The sequence below is a fragment of the Megachile rotundata genome, chromosome 11 (assembly GCF_050947335.1).
Source record: "Megachile rotundata isolate GNS110a chromosome 11, iyMegRotu1, whole genome shotgun sequence".
NCBI lineage: Eukaryota > Metazoa > Arthropoda > Insecta > Hymenoptera > Megachilidae > Megachile > Megachile rotundata.
Window position 1 is genome coordinate 13,826,950 of NC_134993.1, and position 22,342 is coordinate 13,849,291.

The window sequence follows — 22,342 nt, forward strand, 5'->3', positions numbered from 1 at the left end:
TAATTTTGGCAAATACCGTATGAGTAGGATAACTAGTTGATAATTTTAATCTATGCTTTTTTTCGTTCGAGTCGCGATGTTCTGAGTTAGTAATTTAAATGACATTGTTATTTTATTAATTTTCTTGTATTGTAAAATTCACAAATTCGTAAGTTCACATTACAGACTACGTAATATTTATAAAACTACAAAAATATATGATGCGGAACAGTAAAATATACGATACAAAATATACATATGTCGCCGGCCGGTAATTTTGTGTACGTGGTCAGTTTCTGGAGAGACGGCATCATTTAAATTCTCGTAATTTGTTTCTTCAGCATGTTAATGCTATGCTTTATTAAAGCAGTATGTTCATCTCTGTATTAATAAGGGTTTGACACTGATTATCGAACATTTTTACTCTTTACATCTTTAAGAAATCATAACCTAACGTTGAATGACACACGCCATGTGTTTTTTATTATAGGTTCTGTTATTACCGTTTTATAAATATACATCAGAAATCCTTTTTGTACTTGTTTTTAAAATATTTCATTGGTTTTTGCATGTGAGACAATTACGAAATAAAAATTATTAGTTATATTAAGGAAAATAATATACATTTCTCATTTTGTGCAGATGAATTAAAGGAACGTGGTGCTTGATTGCTTAAAAAGGTACCTCCTAGTCTTAAGATGGCTATGTTGATGAAAACAAGAGGTTTGCGTATGTCTGCACAAAAGCAGGAAACGCTTTTAAAATTGACTGTGTTATCTCTTGCAGCAATACTATGTAAGATTTGTAAATAAGCATCAGAAATATTCTTGCAATGTTGTGTGTATTAATAATACATGTTAAAAATTCTTTTTCAGCATTTGCTACAAGATTATTTTCAGTTCTAAGGTTTGAAAGCGTTATCCATGAATTTGATCCATACTTTAACTATCGCACAACAAAGTACTTAGCTGAAAATGGGTTCTATAGTTTCCACAATTGGTTCGATGACCGTGTTTGGTATCCTTTAGGTAGAATAATTGGAGGTATGTTCCTTTTGTATTAATATATATATATTCTGTATAATGCAGATACAGCATAAGTTTAATATTCATTTTTTTCACAGGGACAATATATCCTGGCTTAATGATAACATCAGCAGCATTATACCGTCTTTCATGGTTATTGAATATTACTTTAGATATACGTACTATTTGTGTCTTCCTCGCTCCATTATTTTCTAGTTTAACAACAATAATTACTTACTTGCTTACCAAAGAACTGAAGGTAAAAATTTCTCCAAGATACTTATATCTTAATATAGTTCATTTAATGTTCTTTTATGCTTAATTTGTAGGATTCTGCATCAGGGTTGTTTGCTGCAGCTATGATAGCAATTGTTCCTGGTTATATATCACGATCTGTGGCAGGATCTTATGATAATGAAGGCATAGCTATTTTTTGTATGTTATTTACATATTATATGTGGATAAAAGCAGTTAAAACAGGAGCAATTTGTTGGTCAACATGTGCTGCCCTTGCATATTTTTATATGGTGTCTTCTTGGGGTGGTTATGTGTTCCTGATTAATTTAATCCCCTTACACGTTTTGACTTTAATGGTAACTGGTAGATTTTCGCATAGAATCTACACTGCATACAGTATTTTATATTGTTTAGGAACAATTTTATCCATGCAAATATCATTTGTTGGTTTTCAACCTGTTCAAAGTTCTGAACATATGCTTGTAAGTATGAGCTATAGTTGCATGCGTCCTAACGAAAAAAGCGTGTTAGACAAGTCTGAATTCTTTTTTTTACAGGCATTAGGAGTTTTTGGGCTATGCCAGATTCATGCTCTAGTTGATTACTTGCGCAGTAGAGTATCACAAGATGACTTTGAAGTATTATTCCGTGGACTTGTTATTTCTGCAGTTACAATTTCATTTGTTTTGGGTGTTGTTTTAACTATTACTGGTATATATAATTAAGTTTACCATAAACTATAAAGCGATTTAAGTATTAAATTTAATGATGTTATTTAAGGAAAAATATCACCATGGACTGGACGATTTTACTCTCTATTGGATCCGTCTTATGCAAAAAATCATATACCAATCATTGCTTCCGTTTCGGAGCATCAACCAACATCATGGAGCTCGTTTTATTTCGATCTCCAGATTTTAGTATTTTTATTCCCATTAGGTTTATACTTTTGCTTCTCAAAGTTAACAGACTCTAATATTTTCCTTATTTTATATGGGGTTACGAGTTTGTACTTTGCTGTAAGTATAATTGTACTTGAAATTTATGTTACAAGGCCTGAAGTCAATATTTAAATATTTATTGAACTGTGCAGGGTGTAATGGTTCGTTTAATGTTGGTTCTTGCTCCCGTGATGTGCATTCTGGGTGGAATTGGAGCCTCCTCTTTATTTGTTACTTATATGAAACAATTGGAAAGAGGAAAAGTTAGTGATAAAAAATCTAAAAAGTTTGAAAATAATTACATACTTAGAAGCGAGGTAATAATATCAGACACCATACTCTATAAAATGATACAATGAAATAAGAAGTATACAATTAGATATGTGCTATATCAAATATATGTTCATTTTCAGATTGCTACGTTTTTCATAACTTTAATGTGCATTCTGTTCTTTTCATATACCATTCACTGTACATGGGTTACAGCAGAAGCCTATAGTTCACCTAGTATTGTACTATCAGCACGTTCTCCCGATGGTGGTCGTATGATTTTCGATGATTTTAGAGAGGCATATTACTGGTTACGCATGAATACACCAGAAGTAATTATAACATATTGACTATTTGAATAAGCATACAAATCCTTATTTATCGATATTCGAAATTATATTTTTTAAATACAGAACGCTAAGGTGATGTCTTGGTGGGATTATGGGTATCAAATAACAGCAATGGCCAATCGTACGATCTTAGTAGACAATAATACATGGAATAATACTCACATATCAAGAGTTGGTCAAGCAATGGCAAGTTCTGAAGAGAAAGCTTACGAAATAATGAGAGAATTAGATGTTAATTACGTTCTTGTTATTTTTGGAGGACTTACGGGCTATTCATCCGATGGTATAATAAAAATTACATATTTCGCATAGAATAATTAAAAGCTTAATTTTAAATGATATCAAATGTCAATTTTAGATATTAATAAGTTCCTATGGATGGTTCGCATTGGTGGAAGCACTGAGAAAGGGAAATCTATAACAGAATGGGATTATTATAATTCAGCAGGAGAGTTTAGAGTTGATAAAGAGGGTTCTCCAGTTCTGCTCAATTGCCTTATGTACAAAATGTGTTACTATAGATTTGGTCAAGTTTATACCGAAGGAGGTAAGCTTGTTATCCATTTATCGTGATATAAATACAGCATGATATTTCATTTATAATTTGTTTTTCGAACAGGGAAACCTTCTGGGTATGACCGGGTCAGAAATATGGAAATCGGTAATAAAGATTTTGAGTTAGATACGTTGGAAGAAGCCTATACCACGGAACATTGGCTTGTACGTATTTACAAAGTGAAAGATTTGAAAAATAGAGGAATCTAAAAACTGTGAATTAGTAACAAAGGATAATGCAACTTTTGTAAATTTTTTCATAATTCCACTCACTTATAAGTTTTATAATTATATATAAAATAACAACGTGGCACTAAATACAGAATTACATATTTCCATGAATAACAGCGTAATCGAAACTTTTATAAAAGACATATAAAAATCCTCGCCATAAATGTTAATTTAGTAAATGTATTTATCGATTTATAAGATATTTTAATTTTTGAAGTAATATTTGTATCGAATGAAAAAGGTGAACATCATATTTATTTTAATAGTGTCCATTAAAACATATTCCAGTACTTGTGTAATAAATTATATTTACAGTACAATTTTGTTAAGTTAAATATTCTTGAATATGCATTTATCTTAATCATTGATTTAATCTCTGCATTTAAAATTAGTTTTCGCAGTTATTTGTTTGCATACACAGTTTTATTCATACACAAATGTTGTTAGAAGGAACTTTGATTAAAAGTTCCGGACTCATTTATAATTAATCAGTAATCGTTTAGATTTAAAGAAGAAATTTGTATTAAAAATGACCAATTTTTTTGTAATTAAAATTATATATCATAAACTTAACAGCTGTGACATGTTTCAATAGTATTGTATAATATAAAAAAATCAATTGATTTCGGATCATTCGTGGTGCATGCATATACATATATACGTGTATTAGAAATATGTACCAATTTATGGCTCATATATTTCAAAGTGCATGTCTGTATCATGTGTTGCTTAAAATTATAACTTGCAGCTTTTGTTTTGTAAACGTGTACAGACATGTATGGTTACTGGTGAGAGTGAAAAATAAATGTGAACAGACAGAATTTGTTTTTATACATATATTTTATTTCAGATTTTTATTTATCTTGCAGACTGTAAAATCTTTAAAACTTAAATATTAAGAAATATTTGAATAATAAGTCTTTTTACTTCAGAAATATCAAGTTAATTATGAATTGCATTGTTTATACACTTGCCATAATAATAATCTTATTTTTTTTATTAGTGTTAAGTTTAAAAACAGGAATGGAAATGTTCAATTAAATAATAAATTTATTAATTGGTGCATAGCAAAGTTTTCTTTGTAAATATACTTGATTATCTTCTAATAGACCATAAAGGATCTAACTGACTTAGAGGGTCAACTGCTGTTCCTTCTTTAGATTTTTCTTGAATCGATGTTGAAGTTGAATGAGCTGCACCAGTATTAGTAGAACCTTTTTGTCGAGCTAGGGTTGTAATCAATGTTACTACGACTTTCTTTGCCACAAATAATTGCGTTGATTCTTGTAATATACATACCTTGTTCAGCATCCGAACGCTGGGCATTAAGACCAAGACTCTGAAGAAAATCGTCGGAGGGATGCATTTTTCTCAATGTCTTATCCTTGTTTCCTTTGAATCCTTCAAAGTTTTCAAACGTCGAACGAGTGGATGATAATATACCACCTATAATTTGAAACACACTCTATTTTATAATTAATTTAAATTATATCGACAATAACATAAAAGAAAACAATCTTTACGTTTCATCAAAATATCTTGAGCATGATATAACACTAGTTGATACGCAAATAACAAGGACTCCTTATCTATATCTTGTGTACGACACTTTATGAGTCCTTTGAATACAAGTGGTACATCGACTATTCCACAACCAGCACGTATATGACATACTGTTGCTGCTGCTACAAGGAATAAACTACTTAATGTACCACCATTCCAACAGTGTACCACTATTGGTTTCGAACAATGTCTCAATGCTTGCTCCGTCATTACGTCTGTTGCAAATGTAAGGAATGGTCCAGGACTACTAGGGAGGTCACTAAAAAGGTAAAACATATAAATAATGTTTCACAAGTTCAATTTCCAAAACCTAATAGCATAAATGATATTTCATTTTGAAGACATACGTGAGAGGCCATGCAAGAAATTGCATATGTACGACAGTCTTTTCTAATTTTTTCTTAGTATTATGTATAGAAATGACCCTTTGAACATAATAAATGTGATTTACACTTTTCTTTAACGAAATCGTAAAACTACCAACATTTAGAATATCTTCTTTATTTGTAGGCCAATATCTTTCATTGTTTGTCTATAAAGAAAAGGACATTAGTTTCAGTTTTATATGTATGATTATCTACTGTATATTTACCATTGTGTCTGATAACAAAAAAGCGATTATCTCGCTTTCTTGTTCCCAAATCATTGTCCAAAACACTTCCAATGTCGGTTCAATTGGGAATTGGGTAATAATAAATGGCATTGGTATCCACTGTGTAATTTCCGTAATATAGGAAGCATTGATGTACTTTGAAGGATTTGATGATATTTGTACCCTTGTTGTATCATAAGGAATAGCGTCGCCCCTTACATTTATTGAGGAAGGCGCACATGCTATTATTGATGATTGCCTTTCATTTTCTTTTTCCTAAAATTAAAATATATTCTTTAATAATATTATAAACAGGGAATTTTATATCCATGGAAGTACGAAAAACTGTACCTGAAATTCTTGAATTTCTTTCCATTTAATATCCAAGATACTTGCTCCACTTAGTGTTTTGACAAGTAAACTATCAACAAATTTTTCGTATTTTTCAACTTCACTAACAAACTTCTGCAACGCTGCTGGATCTCCTAAAGGGTCCTTTTTCGGTTGCACATCATTGTACCACGTATCCCAGACAATTTGTAAATTTTCATTCTCTGTTTTATCTTCAGTTGCAACAGGTTGAATATTAGTTTGTTCAGTTTCGTTTTTCTTTTCTTTATCATTTTCATTCGCCACATCTTTTGTTACTGTTTCTTCCTGTGCTTGAGCTTTATTAAGAGGACGTACTTCTGGTACTAAGGGCGCATGGTTTATAGTTACATCAAGATCAGAAAGTAAATCCACATTGGATTTTTCTGATAATTTTGTAGCAGATTTGGTAGGATTTCCGCTTGTCGTTGTATTCGTTCCATTATTAACAGCTTGCATGTACGTTTGATTATAATTAGTAAAATTCTCAGTTTTATTTGTAGATACTTGATTTTGCATTTGAAGACCATACTGCGTGGAATAATAAATGTCACTTGAACCTTGAGGGGGATATGGCTGTCCTGAATATTGAGAAGATGGAGTCTGACTAACCATAGAATTATTGCTAGCGTTTGTGTATCTTGCGTTGCTTTCTTGCTGTTGATAAACATTGTTGAAACTTGTTTGTGATGTTGAGTCTGTTGGTTTCTGTGACACTTGAAGAGGTTGCGAACCCTGAATATTGTTAGGATTGTATTCGTAACATTGGGTGGTAGAGTTATATGTATAACCCATATGATTTTTATAAGGTTCTGTCATTACAGTAGTCATTTGAGTTCCTTGCATGTAATTATACCCTTGATTATAGGTATGAGGATAATCTACATATCCAGAATAATGAGATTGTTGAGGATATTGGTATGTCTGCGAGTAATTTTGGATATTCGTGCTGGACTTTGTATGACTCTGAATTATATCAGCATTATTAGAATTTGTATATGTATATGTATTACAAGCTTCCGTAGGTAGCATGGATTGTGAATATGAAACTGCACTTCCATGCTGTAAACTGTTATAAGTACTAGAATAATTTAAAGCAGTATCATTGATAGGTACTTGTGATCCATATTGATACGTTCTGTCCGTATAAATTTGCTTATTTTGTTCTGTGGCATTCTGTTGTGGATATTGTGCAATATTGGGATTATGTAAATTTGAAGAATACGAAGTAGGTATGTTGTTCATTGGAGCAGTTAAAGAAGTTGTAGAATGAACGGACTGAGGGACGTTCGTATTCATGTACTGCGTTGGTATGTATTGAGCTGAAACAGCAATATTCGTAGCATCAGACGTATTCTGAGTTGTCGTGATTTGCTGAGAATGCTGTTCAGGCATGTTATAATACATTCCAGGACCGTAATTCTGTGCTATTTCATTTTGATTTACTTGTGGAAGAGTATAATTTTGTATCTGAGAATTATCCACTGGTAGTACATGTTGGCTTCTCACAGTTTGAACAGGTTCTTGTGGAAGGTTTTGTTGAGGCTCTGGCGTATACTGTTGTGCCGGTTGGTTTATGCTGGGATAATGATGCGGTTGTATGTCTGCTGTTTTGTTAACTAAACTCGAAGGCATAGGTGTCTGTGCCACTGTTGACACTTGAGAAAGCATTTCATTCTGAATAATATTACCAGTCTTATCCACATTAGAATATTGCTGTGCAACATTGTATTCATTATAATTGACTGAAGGTTGATACATATCATATTGCAATGTACTACCGGGATAGTTATATTGTGGTTGAGTATTAGAATATGTATGTTGTCCATCTATAGTGGCAGGAAACTGTCCATTGGGTACAAAAGAATTTACTGGATATTGTACTGTAGTATTTGCCATATCTGTGGTTGTACTCGTTGCAATTTGTGGATAAGTACTTGCAGCGTCTGAATTATTAAGTTGCATATAACTTTGATTTAAGCCACTGTTCATAGCCGGATTTTCATTATATGCAGAAGGTTCGTGAGAATACGGTAAATTTGTCTTATAATCTGTGTAAGTTGCAGGATAATACTGCTGCATTTTTGCAGCTGATGCTACATCTAATGCAGACATTCCACTCGAATGAACTGTGCTCTTATCCACTACATCATTCATGTATGATTTTACTGTTGCATCTACTTGACCTTGTTTTTGACCTTTGTATATATTGTAATATTGATTTGAAGCAATCTCTGTTTTATTATTCAGATAATCCTTCAATTTAAGTCCGCTGCCAGATCGATTACGACTCTGGTCATAAGTAACAGGTATCACTGTATCGGTCTTTTCTTGAGAATTTTTATTATTATCCTGAGCAAGTATATGTTCACGTTCTTCTTCCTGTACTTTACATGTGCTTTTTACTCTCTGAAGTAACTTTGAAACGTTTATTTCTAATTTTCTATAAAATTCGAGTCCTTTACTAGACTTCGCCAACAAATCTTCGTAAGCGTCGTAAGAACTGATCAAAGAAGAAATGATATGTTCCCGACGTTTTAATATCTCTTCTACTCCTTTTCTTACATTAGCAGTTTGTGCATATGCATCAGTTAAGGCTGCTAAAATATTATCCTGTGCAGCTAAATTTTGGTCTATTAATGTTACCTATAAAAATAAAGTTTTTAAAATAAATAATTCTATAATGTATTAAAACTAACGGAGAAAAAATAAGATAGATTCGAGATACACATATGTACTAACTAAAGTTTGATGTTTGCTAAGCTGATCTGCAAATAAACGGTCTAGAGGACCAGAATCTGACGTGGCTGTAACGAGCAATCTTGTCAAATCATCTTGTGCGACGGAATCCCGTAATTTTGTATGTAATTCATTTCTTTGTCTACGCATTTCATCCACTTTATTTAAAATACGTTTTAATTCTTTAGTATGCATCCGTTCTAATTCGATTGCGGTGTGCGATTTTTCAGTATTTTGTTCTACCGAAAAGATTAATATAAAACAACTATATTAGCTTGTTTGTGATGTACCTTTCTCACATAAAATTAAATGAGTAAGCATATAAAATACCTGAAAGATATGCACTCGGTGAAGGTATATGGTTAATAAGCTCAGCAAGTGGCTGAGAAAGTATTTTTAAATTTTTAACATGCATTGTTATCGCTTTATGAAGGGCATGATTGCTTTCTGAAGCTTTATTATGAGCTTCTTCATATTTCTTAGCTTCTCTAGTTAAATCAGTAGCTACTATCGATGGTGGTCTTTTCCCAACTGCATCCTGATACTGTTTTTCCCTATAAAAATAAAAACAATGTTAGTAAATAATTATAAGATTGATTACCTTTTTATGATTTGATAATAACTTCAATTCTTCGTCGAGAAGAAGTTTGTTGATTTCCTTTAATATTTTCTCAACGTCTTGACTGGTATTCGATAATTTTTCCATTATATCAACTAATTCTTGAATAACGTGCTGTTTGGCATTTAAAGCCGCACATCTTTCAATTAATTCATCGGGAAGAGGCAAACGTTCCCATTCTGTGGTTTGAACATCAGGATCCCATAAACTCAAATGTTCTAATTTTAGAGATGTCAAATATGTATTGAGCTGCTGATCTTTCTCCTCGATTTTACCGCCAACGGAACGTAGTATTTTTGCTTTCTCCTCAGAGTACAAAGAACTTGCTTCGTGAACCTTCATAGGTACTAATCTGCAACAAACATAATAATACCAAAAGTTATAAAATAAAATGCAAAGTCTTCAGTAATCTAACAATATCTACCTAGCAAATATATCAGGGCCTGAAACTTCAGGATCATTAATACTGAATGAAATTCCTTTAACTAATGAAGCTCCCTTCACTGTGGGTAATGTTTCCTTTTCAGGTACTTCCTCATGGTATATAAATTCATTTTCATTTTTGGCTGCTTTACGTTTCCCTTCTATCACATCATTCGTGAATGTTAGTGCTTCCTCTTCAGCCGAGCCAGATGCACCCATTGAACCTTTTGCACTTGTATAAATTAACTGTGCTTCGTTTAGAGATGCTAATGCAACATTGTAAAAGGCTACCCTTTCTCCCATCTTTCTTTGTTCCTCAGCTGCCAGTCCTTGATATAAATGTGTGACAGCTTGGTGATAAGCTCTTTTGAATTTTACATAACGTTTCCAGCTCTAGAAAAATAAATTATTTGTTCAGTAATATTGTGGGATTTAATTAGAAAAAATATTCTGAAATGTACCTTATAAATTTTTGTACCAACTGTATCTGAAATGGTTCCATCTTCACTTCCACCTTGTTCAAGCGTAGATAATGCCAGAGTAAAATAATCCACTATCTGTCTCGCGACTTTTGCTGCATGATACATATATCTTGTAGAATGATACACAAGAGCAGACAATTAAAGCCAAAAAAGGTTTAATATATCTATGCACTTTCTATTTGTTTCATACTTACCTACAATGGTAGGTTTCCGATTATCAAGCATACTTTTTTCTAATATACATTCTTGAGCTTGAGCTAAACAAAGCTGATGCATAAATGTCATTAATTCTGGTGCTAAATCTACACCAGATGGCTGTGGATAACTATTTTTCAAATGTTCAAATGCCCATGCTGCACACTGAAAATGAGCACAAGCCATTTTCATGCCATCGGCTGATGTTCTTTCTGTACGTGCTCCCAGCTGAGTATGCATTGCACCAATATTATACAAGATTGAAATTATTTCAAAACGGATATTTGCCAGTGAACAAACCATGTTTGCATACGTGTCCCTCCTATTTAAGGTTAAAAACATTTAAACTATAAACCTTCTCTAAATTTGAATAACTAAGAATTCTTTTACCATGTGAATGTAACTGCTGCTGCACCATCTTTTCCCATAGGAAATCTACTTTGAAGAAAATGTAACTGACAATAATATTTTTTTAATAACAAACAGCCAGCCATATCTATGGGGGGTCGTATAGCCATTGCGCGTAAACTTTCCAATTGATGTATTTCATTTGTATATGATTCTGCGTCTTCATTGTAAAATTCGCGTATATACTGTAACATAAAGTATAATAAAATTTATTCTAATTTCAATTAATTTGGATGATTGCTATGAGGAAATAAATGCTTATGTAATTAAAATATATAAAAGAAAATTTTAAGTAGTTTAGTACCATGAATCATAAAAGTAAATAATGAAAATTAATAAGTGTTATAATTTAGAGTGTCAATTGTTCATACCTGTTTCAACTTTGATCCAAATGTAGTAGGTTCAGGACTAACTTTTAATTGAAAGGATATCATAGGTAATCGCGGTACTGCTTCCATTGTAAATTGTTTATTAAATTATTATCTGTTTAAAATCTTTGAAAACTGACAGCTGATTATCTGTCAAACTCGTAGAAAACGATTTGTTCATTGAACATACTTTTCGTTACCACCAGCTATCACGTATTTGTGACGATCTGTCTTTGGGCAAATACCCATGTTCGGAGGTAGTTGCGTCACTTAATTTTTCTTTAAAAAACTTCATATTTCATCAAAAATAATATACTGTAATCTCTCATATTGTCAGATATTAACAAGAATTTAAGAAACAATTGAACATCGATTACAAATACATATCTTGGAATATCGTTTTCTGTAAATTGTAAACAGATCAAACAAGTATATTATAGTATGTATAGTGTATTTCATAAAAGAACTATAATGTCGAACAACGAGTTTTCGTTTCTTCTGCGCACAATTATGTGTGTCATCTAAGTGAACTACTAACACGGAGCGCGTATGTATATCTAGTGATCTTTTATTTTAGTATACTTTCGCACGTTGTTACTTCTTAAGACTATTCATAAACTTTCGTTCACTATGTATATGATCATAAAGTGAAAAGCAAACCGTAGATCTATACCACACCGAAGTTGAAAAATCCTCTGAACTTAGCCGAGATGCGCGAATTATTATGCTTCTTTCATGAAATGAATAGTAGGCATGTCGCCGAATAAGTTACATCGGAATTTACCAACGGTTTGTGGTTACTCGTGAGAACAGGTACCGAAGATTGAAGGTGCAATAAATTGTTTATTTCTTCGTAAATAAGGCATCGAACAATGTATGAGAACGAATTAGACGACCATTAATAAAAATCCTACTATCGTTCTCTTACATTATTTGGTTATTGGTACGAAGCATCACATGTGAAGCATAACTTATTTTCGTAAACGTTGTGAATGTGGAATGTTTGCTTTTCATTTTTCGTTTGTTCCTAATTATGTGCAGAAAAATATTGATTAAAAGTGAATAGACTTATGTATAATATGTCAGAAACTAGATTTGACATGGATATTGATAATCAGAGCGAAGACGGAGAAATAAAAAAAAGCCCATCGAAGGATATGGAAGATTTTAGGTATAAAAAACGTGATATTTTTTTCTGATTAATTTTATTTTCGAACTAAATTGGTTATGATTAGCTCTTCATCACGTAATTTGAATCTATTTATGCTTTTTCAGATAATAACAATATTTTTAAATATAAAATATATTCATTAAAAATTTATTTTAATATATCACTTTTGTGTTTCTGTATGTTAGTCATTTTGAGAAAAGTATACTTAAAGTTTTTCAGAGGAGGATGGTGGAGATACAGCGGATTCTTTGGATATAAAACCACCGCAGGCTGTTGTGCGACATTATAAATCTAATTCTTCAAGGAGACGAGATAAACATGGTGAGAGAAGAGATCGTAGGGAAGAGAAAGAACGAAAGTCTCGTCATCATGAACGAGGAGAAGACAGACACAGAGATAAACACAGACATCGAAGACACGGTATAGATATTCTAGAAAGATCAGACCGCTCAGACAGTTCTAAAAGAGATAGGGAACGATTAGAAAGACTAGAAAGAATGGAAGGTCATAGAGAAAGAGAATCTAGACATGATAGGAAAGAGAGAAGCACAGGAGACCGTGTCTTGGAAGATTTGAGAGAAAGGTAAGAGAATTCAATACTTCAGTTTTTACATTCTGGCTTTTTTTTACTCATTAGTGTATTTGATTTACAGATTACTAGATAAAAGACGAGAGAGAAGAGAAGATTCACGAGATATACGAGATTACAAAGTAGAAGCTCGTCGAGAAATTCGCATAGAAGATACACGGGAGTTACGCGACACGCGCGAACGTAGAGAAATACGTCTAGAAGATATGCGAGAACGTCGTGAAATTCGTACCATCGCAGATGATGTGAGGGAACGTCGCGAAATTCGTATAGAAGATCATAGACACTTGAGAGTGATAGAAGAACAGTACTCTGAAACAGAGCTAATGGAACGACCCGAAAGAAGCGAGAAACGACACAAGAGATCACACAAACACGATCGACTTCGCGATAGAGATAGAGAAAAGGCGGAACGCGAGAAAGAACACAGGGAAAAGCAGTTACGCGAAGCAATGGAAATTGCCACGGAAGAACCTGATGATATGGAAATCAATGAAATACCGATGCAACCAAAAGATCCAAAGGAAATGACGGAACAGGAACTTAGAAAAGAAAGATTGTTAGAAGCTGATAGGGAAATGGCTAGGAGGAAAGAAGTCTCTAGATTAGAATTGCAAGCACGTCGAATGAAAAGAGGAGAAAAACGACCTTTAAGCCCTGATAATAATCAGGATCCATCTATCGTGGAATTATCCGACGAAAGTCCAAGTCCAGTTCATTCCGATGAAGTTCGTTCCAAATCTATCGAGTAAGATTTTATTGTTTTTCAAAAAATGTTCTTAAAGGAAAGGAACTAACTGTTGGTTTACAGGTCCAGACACTCATCCGATGGTCAAAGGAGTATACGTGAACGATCTTCGGACAGACATTCTTCCGATTCGTCAGAGTCTAGTAGCGAGGATGACGATGAGTCGAACGATTCAAACAAAGGTTCTAATGCTGATTCCAATGATGGTTCCGATTACAATAATCCAAGTCCTTTATCAGTGGATCGGTTAGCTAAATCGGATCACTCTGACGGAGAATCGCCTGGACACGTTGATTCCAACGGCGCCTCCAAAATTGTAGAGGAAGAAGAAAAGAAGGAAGAGGAGCCCGAACTGCCGCCGTATTTACCAGCAATTCAGGGTAAATGAGCAAACTTTATTGCGCTGAATCTTCATGTTATAATGCAAAATCTTTTTTTTATTACAGGTTGCAGAAGCGTAGAAGAGTTTCAGTGCTTAAATCGTATCGCAGAAGGTACCTATGGCGTAGTCTATAGAGCACGAGACAAACGTACGGATGAAATTGTTGCCTTAAAGCGACTGAAAATGGAAAAAGAAAAAGAGGGATTTCCAATTACCAGTCTTAGGGAGATAAATACTTTGCTACAGGCACAGCATCCAAATATTGTTACTGTACGAGAAATAGTCGTCGGTAGTAATATGGATAAGATATTTATCGTGATGGATTATGTGGAGCACGATTTGAAGTCACTGATGGAAACAATGAAACAGAAGAAGCAGGTTTTTATACCAGGTAAATGTTGCAAATGTGATAAGAAAAATAGAACATGAAGTGTTAACGCGAATATCTTTTACAGGAGAGGTTAAATGTCTTATGCAACAATTATTGCGAGCAGTCGCCCATTTACACGACAATTGGATATTGCATCGAGATTTGAAAACATCGAATTTGTTGCTAAGTCACCGCGGTGTTTTGAAGGTTGGTGATTTTGGTTTAGCTCGAGAATATGGTTCTCCTCTAAGACAATATACTCCAATTGTTGTAACACTTTGGTACAGAGCTCCTGAATTACTACTTAGCGAAAAAGAATATAGTACTCCAGTTGATATGTGGTCAGTCGGGTAAGAAAAACTTTCTACATTTAGAGTAAGAAATTTTTTCTATATAAGCATTATGATTAGTATTACTATTAACGAAACAATATCTTTTTCAGGTGTATCTTCGCAGAGTTATTAAGAATGGAAGCACTGTTTCCAGGTAAATCAGAGATTGATCAATTGAACAGGATATTCAAGGAATTAGGTACGCCGAATGACCGTATTTGGCCAGGGTACAGCAAACTGCCAATGGTACAAAAGATTCCATTTGCTCATTATCCCGTAAACAATTTGAGACAACGTTTTAGCTTGTCTCTCTCGGATCTGGGCATTGAATTATTAAACAAGTATGTTTTTTCTTTTGATTGAATTAATTTAAAAATTAATATTATTTGTATAAATAATCGAATAAATGTTTTCAGGTTCCTTACCTACGATCCTCAACAACGAATATCTGCAGAAGACGCTTTGAAACACGGTTACTTTACGGAAGCACCTTTACCGATCGACCCACAAATGTTTCCTACATGGCCGGCCAAGTCGGAGCTTGGTTTGAGGACAGCAAATGCTTCTCCAAAACCACCGAGTGGTGGAAAAGAATACAAACAATTAGGGGACGGTGACGATGCTGATTTAAGCAATTCTGGTTTTCACATGGGTCTTATGGAAGGTGGAAGGCAACCACCTGTAGGTGGCGGTTTTCATTTAAAATTTTAGATACACACGACAATTTCTATGAATTAGAGCAGTTGCTTTTCTACGGAAACTACTTTGTATATAATTCTTTAAATGATTCACATTTTGATTAAATGAACATTGAATATAAGTAACTAAAGGACATCAACAATTTCGTACAAAAAAAAACCAATTGTAACAATGATTTGCAAGCATTTAAGTTTGCTTTCTATTACATTTTATTATTCCTTCAGACGTTGCTTCATACAACAATATTTCTAGAAGTATATTATTTTATTTTGGTTGAATATTTTTTGAAACAGCTACGAATAGGTGGTTGGTTGATAAAAGGTCAACAACGGCAGCATACTCTTTTACATTTATTTATTACTAATAAGCTTTTATTAGGCTGAATAAATTTGTTGAATGTACATGATAAATAAAACGTAGCTGAATTACTACTGAATTTTATGAAATATAATACTGTCTTCAAACGATTATCCGGAAGTTTTTATTTTCCACTGATGTTCACGTTTTTCGGTAGGCCCAGCAGCGCGTTTATCAGCTCAGAATTGCGTTTAGGATGACAAAGCCATTGCGGTAAAAGCAAGAGTCTAGCAAGTTGTAAGTCGTTATTCTGTAAACACGTTAACAACATTTTACTTATTGGTACAAACGTTGCATATTAAGGTTTATTAATTATTTATATGATCTCTTTACCAGTCCTCTAATACATGGACGGCTCAGATCCAAAAGATTTCTATTAGCCTCTTCGGGTACTCCCCAAACTCCAGATGATATTGCCAGCACCATAATTAGGATCACCACGTACTTTGATGCCATGACTTCTTTTTAAATGCGGCGCTAGAAACTTTTCAAATAGTTAGGTAATTTATTATTTAATTCACAAGGTAATTTTCTAAATTCTTTAGAGTCACCTGAACAACTGTTAGCAGAATGTTTCTACTCGAGACGGTAGACACAAGTGCTCTGAAATACCGAAGCTGCATACTTTTATACTGGTTAATCACGACGGTTAAAATCTGTTTGCGACAGACGAGTCCTGAGAGCGACAGCTATCTCAAGGAAATATCGAAGAAATTTTCCTTCCGTTTTCTCTCATTATGTAAATCTTTATTCTGTCAATGACAGAGTTTTGAGACTGCCTGTCACATTTTTTTCTTTTTTATAATCTCACTGCAATGTTTCATTTTATTGTGTTTTTTCACAGGGATCTTAAAACTTTTTGGAACTTGTTACTAACACTGGATCCGGACCATAACATCCTTATCCTTCAGTCCCATGATGATTCTTCATTCTTACAAAGGTCCTTTTACATTCTTAATCTTTTTATTAAAAAATCTAATGTGGAATGAAATTATGGTAGGAAGAGTAATGAACAGAAGCAGAGTGGAAGAATAAAATGACAGTAGAAGAACAATAATGAGTAGAAGTTGCAGAGTGGAAGAATAAAATTACAGTAGAAGAACAATAATAAGTAGAAGAAGCAGAGTGGAAGAGCAATAAAAAATATCAGGTACTTTGCTACAGTACTTTTTGCATTAAAAAGAAGGATAAGATTTAATGGTATGTAACATTGCTTCAGCAACCCTTAGCGCAAGCGGAAGACATAAAAATGAAGCTCAACGATTGGCGAACGAAATTAACATCGACTAACAGGAATAATCTTTAAATGATTAAGGGGATTGTATTTATTCATGAGACACCTACGCGAAGATCGACAAAGATAAACGGAGTGAAGATAGGGCAGAATAGAAGAAAGAGAGAAAAAGAAAAAAGGCAAATGGGAAAGAAAGAGGAATGGAAGGAAGGAGCTTAGAGTCCATGCACGATAATCGAAATCTTGGTGTCCCGGGATGGGCGTGGGTCACTAACCAGCAACCAGAAAGCGGTTTCAGACTGGTGTAGTGGCCTTGATTCGTTCTTAAGACCCTTCGAAGGCATGTGTCGCGACGTTCGTGCTTTAACTTTGCCGACACCCGAGTGTTTTCTCCTTCCTCTTAATTGTTCACCTTCGCGTTGATTATACATGATCATTAGTGTCGATAACATCTTGTCTAGTTAGAAGCAGAATCTAAATCATTCTCCCGCGTAAAAAGATTTAAACATCTTGGTATATTCTGAAAGAAAGGGAAAGGATTACAACCATTGTATTATTTAAAAATTTTGTAAAATTTAATACATAATATGTACTTGAATATAATTGAATATGTCTGTAATAAATATGTAATTAAATATATTTTGTATTTTATCTCACCTTATCTATATTATAGAATCATCAGTGTTCTTGATTTCAAACGGTAACAAATTACCGCGCAATTGAATTGTAGCTTTTCGATCATTGATCGAAATAATCGGAAACTATAATTGTAATCGTATCGATCGAGCAAGTTTAGGAAATGGCGGGGGATGAAGCCACATGCGAGAAACTATTGCGTCTTACGAAATATCCATGTTTGACCTCGAGACGCTTTTTAGCGAAATGTCGTAATTATAATCAGCATTGAAAGGATCATAATGGTTTCTGCAAACTTTCCCAAGAATATTCCTATCAATTTCTAAAGTGGTGAATAAATCACGTGATCATGGAATAGACAGATATCAAAATAGTACGGAGAACAACTCACCGAATTATCTATCCTCTTAATAGCTTTTTCGTGTATACATTTGTGGCAAAATAATGAGTGATCGTCTAAGGTTTTTTAAGCGAAGATGCACTAATGGGTCGACTAGTGACAATGTGTTACGGTATCGGGTCAAGGATCGAGGTATAATCGGTTGACAAAAACTGTTTATTTCTCTGGAATAGCTCATTCCGATTTCTCTTCTCTTCGCAGATCAAAGCGCAAGTTTCACGTTGGACGAGATGAGAATCATAAAAGGAACGGTATATCTCATCCTTCATCGAATATGGTCTGTCATAACCGTGTCTGGTCTGTGATTTAATTATGCATTCCTTTAGCTATTAAAATGCTTTAACAGGTTCTACGTACGAAAAACTCATACAACCTGTATCTGAAAGGCTTTACTTCCCGATGCCAATGAACTTCCAAACGCTAATGTTCATAATCCGTATCGACGACGACGTTGAACGAATTCGATCAATCCGGATTCAAGGGAAAACAATTAATTTTCAAATATCAGATTTGAATACTTGTCTAACTCCTTGTCATCTTTCGTCCTTGTTCCGCTAATCTCTGAAGGTAACGGCTCTTTTGCTATCGATTTATGCGTTAATCGAACAGTAACACTTCGATCTTTCCCGGCAACCCTCGGTTGTAAATACATTTGAACCAACGGTTCGCGCAAGCGCAGCAATTATTTTTCGTTCGAAAATCGGACGTTACTAATTAAAGGAGATTTCATTCTTTTTAGAAAGAAAACGATGGAACTAGTCTATAAAACGAATATTCGCAAGTTCAAGGTGAATCTTGGTGTTCCCTAAATACCTTGTTTTTAGGATTCCACAGGTTCTTGGATACCTGGCACTACGATCGACTCTCGAATTCTGCAATGGGACGAGTCTCCAACTTTCATCGTCTTTTCTAACTTTTTTCTTTCTTCGGCCATAACTTCGGTAAGGGTTTGAAGACCATATCGCGTCCATTCGTTAAGCATTTCTTTACGATCCGCGAATTCGTTTCACACTACTTTGTTTTTTGTTTTAGGACTGATCTACAGGACAGCGGATGTTTGATGTACCTCGGTGACGATGGGCACTTTTTAAGGCCTTTTAATGGCACTTTTTAAGGCCTTCAAAACTGATATTTTTAAGTCCGTTGTTAACTATTAAGTTTCAAGAACATCAATTGTTTATCTTTTCTGAAATCTTTTGTTTTAGGAGATGGTATTTAAAGTAGCATCTGTGCAACTAATAAGAACAAAATATATGAATTTTGTCCAAGGTAATCGCGGCTAGTTTATTCGAAATATCGCATATGTGACGTGAACGCAAAACATCCTCGACCCGCAACGAATTTCAAAAATTGATGTCGAATATTCCTCTCTTAAAATTTTACTTTCCTTCATACATTTGTCTTGCTACTGAAAATATCAGAGTATAAATACACAGTATTTTACAAGTATTACGCCGTATATTTATATCAGCTTCATTGTTACATATTAAAAATTCATTCTTAATTATTCTTATACTTAATAATTATTCTTATTCTTAATAATCATTATTTATTTTCAGGTAAAGTCCAATTGTCAGTCTCACGTTTCCTGCATCATTAAAATCAAGGTACCAAATGGATGCACGAAGAAAAACGATATATCCTAGACTGGTCATAGCATTGAATAGTTCCTGGCGAACATGATCCTTCAGACGATAATACACTTTTAAGCCAAACCGATAACCGAGTATGGTTTTTATATTGCTACGTTATCACGATTAGTTTGGGTGTCGCCATTGGCGTAACTAGTACTTTTGTCCGAACAGTATGAGCCTTGTCCCGGCGTTATATTACCACACGTTAGATAATGTCGCGTTAAATCACCGCACGTTGAGTCGCCGTATATTACATTAGCACGTGTTGTACCGTCTTGCATCACCACGTTAGATCACACGTAATATACCACATACAAGGGGAAGGTTCCTACCTGGTTACGCTAATGAATGCTATCGAACTCGCGTACGGAAAATACGTAAAGCTAGGCATGCTATATTCTGTCCATACATTGCTAATTTATTTCAGATATGCATAATCTCCGCGAGCACCGTTTCAATTACGGATAAATCATCATCTTCATTTCCACGTGCACGGGAACTCCGACTCTAGTATCGAATAAACAACTATCTAAGCAAATTTATGCGCGACGAGGCGAGCGAAGGGACAGCGTGGAGGGTTAAATAGGTGGCAGAACATGGACATTTGGCGAGAAGAAAAAAGAAATATCGGAAAGATTAGAAGGCGAGGTGCACGATGCAGGATCACTGCGAGATCACTCAACGATATTCGAACGTTGCAAATTTTTAAAAGGCAAATATTTAAAAAGATAAATAATTTGATAAGTTTAAAGATTTGCAATGAACGAATAATTTTGGAATTATGAATTAGCGATTACAAGACCACATGGTATCGTCCGAGAATTGGTGTATGTACACGGTCGCGTTCCCGTGGTCAAGGACGTTGGCGACAGGGTCTGTAGGGTGCGGGTCGAGGGGTCCCCGGCGATGGAGTAGGTATATATGGGCGTCCTCGCGCGATCAGAATACCAGATTCATGCAAGTTAGCCCTCCCCGCGAAGCGGGTGGTGCGCTTTTAAAAATTCATCGCGAACCACTTGCCAGAGGAGTGTACGGAGGGGCCGGTCGCGGCTTCTCAATCATCGGTCAGTGCAGTAGAATCAGGTGCCATTGACGCTTCGATCCAAGCAGCTTACACGAAGAACGATCCTCTTCTTCTTTAAGCCAAGGTTCGTTCTAACATATCATTCACAACTTTCTTCTTCATCGTTCATTCATATACTCTCTTTCTTTTTTGAAGGTTCACTCATCTAGTTAATGGGATCTATCATGTTCCATGATTAGAGTAGGATAAGAAAACTGGAAAGATTATAAGGTTTTATGGGTTCATTCTAGACATCTAGTATGATCGACGTTGTAATTACTTTGTACACTAAGATTGCAGTGGTAGGCATATTTTTATATTATAGTTAAGATGAGGAGTTGAAAGGTGGAAGGATACAGGTTCTATATAGGTTCATTCATTCTAGATATCTAGCATAATCAATGTTACAATTACTTTGTACATTAAGATTGCAATGGTAGTCTTATTTTTATATTATAGTTAAGATGAGGAGTTGAAAGGTGGAAGGATACAGGTTCTATATAGGTACATTCATTCTAGATATCTAGCATAATCAATGTTATAATTACTTTGTACATTAAGATTGCAATGGTAGTCTTATTTTTATATTATAGTTAAGATGAGGAGTTGAAAGGTGGAAGGATACAGGTTCTATATAGGTTCATTCATTCTAGATATCTAGCATAATCAATGTTACAATTACTTTGTACATTAAGATTGCAATGGTAGTCTTATTTTTATATTATAGTTAAGATGAGGAGTTGAAAGGTGGAAGGATACAGGTTCTATATAGGTTCATTCATTCTAGATATCTAATATGATCAATGTTATAATTACTTTGTACATTAAGATTGCAATGGTAGTCTTATTTTTATATTATAGATAAGATAAGGAGTTGAAAGGTGGAAGGATACAGGTTCTATATAGGTTCATTCATTCTAGATATCTAGCATTATCAATGTTATTATTACTTTGTACATTAAGATTGCAATGGTAGTCTTATTTTTATATTATAGATAAGATAAGGAGTTGAAAGGTGGAAGGATACAGATTTTATATAGGTTCATTCATTCTAGATATCTAGCATTATCAATGTTATTATTACTTTGTACATTAAGATTGCAATGGTAGTCTTATTTTTATATTATAGTTAAGATAAGGAGTTGAAAGGTGGAAGGATACAGATTTTATATAGGTTCATTCATTCTAGATATCTAGCATTATCAATGTTATTATTACTTTGTACATTAAGATTGCAATGGTAGTCTTATTTTTATATTATAGATAAGATAAGGAGTTGAAAGGTGGAAGGATACAGGTTCTATATAGGTTCATTCATTCTAGACATCCAGTATGAACAACATTGTAATTACTTTGTCTACATTAAGATTGCAATGGTATT

The 22,342-nt window shown here is 34.0% G+C and overlaps 4 protein-coding genes and 1 long non-coding RNA gene across 6 annotated transcripts; 3 read left to right on the top strand and 2 right to left on the bottom strand.

The window, feature by feature from the left end:
- The first annotated feature begins 25 nt into the window (after nt 1-25).
- On the top strand, nt 26-4,409 carry Stt3A (catalytic subunit 3A of the oligosaccharyltransferase complex). Its single transcript, XM_003700534.3, has 12 exons — nt 26-148; nt 622-774; nt 855-1,022; nt 1,103-1,263; nt 1,334-1,723; nt 1,799-1,952; nt 2,022-2,260; nt 2,335-2,499; nt 2,596-2,784; nt 2,866-3,085; nt 3,161-3,349; nt 3,422-4,409. Exons 2-12 carry the CDS (start codon nt 678-680, stop codon nt 3,565-3,567), a joined length of 2,118 nt encoding a protein of 705 aa, XP_003700582.1. The 5' UTR covers nt 26-148; nt 622-677; the 3' UTR covers nt 3,568-4,409.
- A 211-nt stretch (nt 4,410-4,620) lies between these two features.
- mop (tyrosine-protein phosphatase non-receptor type protein myopic) lies at nt 4,621-11,766 on the bottom strand. Of its 2 annotated transcripts, XM_003700575.3 has the most exons (14): nt 11,350-11,766; nt 10,961-11,163; nt 10,570-10,892; nt 10,355-10,467; nt 9,895-10,286; nt 9,475-9,822; nt 9,182-9,405; nt 8,855-9,090; nt 6,095-8,758; nt 5,744-6,019; nt 5,499-5,683; nt 5,112-5,410; nt 4,888-5,034; nt 4,621-4,814 (listed from the first exon to the last, which is right to left on the bottom strand). In XM_003700575.3, the coding sequence occupies exons 1-14, from the start codon at nt 11,434-11,436 to the stop codon at nt 4,684-4,686; spliced, it is 5,628 nt and encodes a 1,875-aa protein (XP_003700623.2). In that variant the 5' UTR covers nt 11,437-11,766; the 3' UTR covers nt 4,621-4,683. The 2 variants fall into 2 exon arrangements, with proteins under 2 accessions (XP_003700623.2, XP_012154541.2); XM_012299151.2 differs by lacking the exons at nt 10,961-11,163; nt 11,350-11,766 and having other exon boundaries at nt 10,355-10,484; nt 10,570-10,702.
- A 228-nt stretch (nt 11,767-11,994) lies between these two features.
- Nucleotides 11,995-16,105, top strand: Pitslre (cyclin dependent kinase 11B pitslre). Its single transcript, XM_003700532.3, has 8 exons — nt 11,995-12,517; nt 12,729-13,100; nt 13,171-13,854; nt 13,918-14,234; nt 14,301-14,627; nt 14,692-14,956; nt 15,049-15,279; nt 15,355-16,105. Exons 1-8 carry the CDS (start codon nt 12,417-12,419, stop codon nt 15,647-15,649), a joined length of 2,592 nt encoding a protein of 863 aa, XP_003700580.2. The 5' UTR covers nt 11,995-12,416; the 3' UTR covers nt 15,650-16,105.
- Nucleotides 15,975-18,026, bottom strand: Pdf (Pigment-dispersing factor). The gene is made up of 4 exons (XM_003700533.3): nt 17,886-18,026; nt 16,546-17,748; nt 16,328-16,478; nt 15,975-16,244 (listed from the first exon to the last, which is right to left on the bottom strand). Exons 3-4 carry the CDS (start codon nt 16,448-16,450, stop codon nt 16,119-16,121), a joined length of 249 nt encoding a protein of 82 aa, XP_003700581.1. The 5' UTR covers nt 16,451-16,478; nt 16,546-17,748; nt 17,886-18,026; the 3' UTR covers nt 15,975-16,118.
- A 228-nt stretch (nt 18,027-18,254) lies between these two features.
- On the top strand, nt 18,255-18,831 carry LOC143265418 (uncharacterized). The gene is made up of 3 exons (XR_013039928.1): nt 18,255-18,396; nt 18,466-18,541; nt 18,611-18,831. It is a non-coding gene; the product is annotated as an uncharacterized LOC143265418 (long non-coding RNA).
- The last annotated feature ends 3,511 nt before the right edge of the window (nt 18,832-22,342 follow it).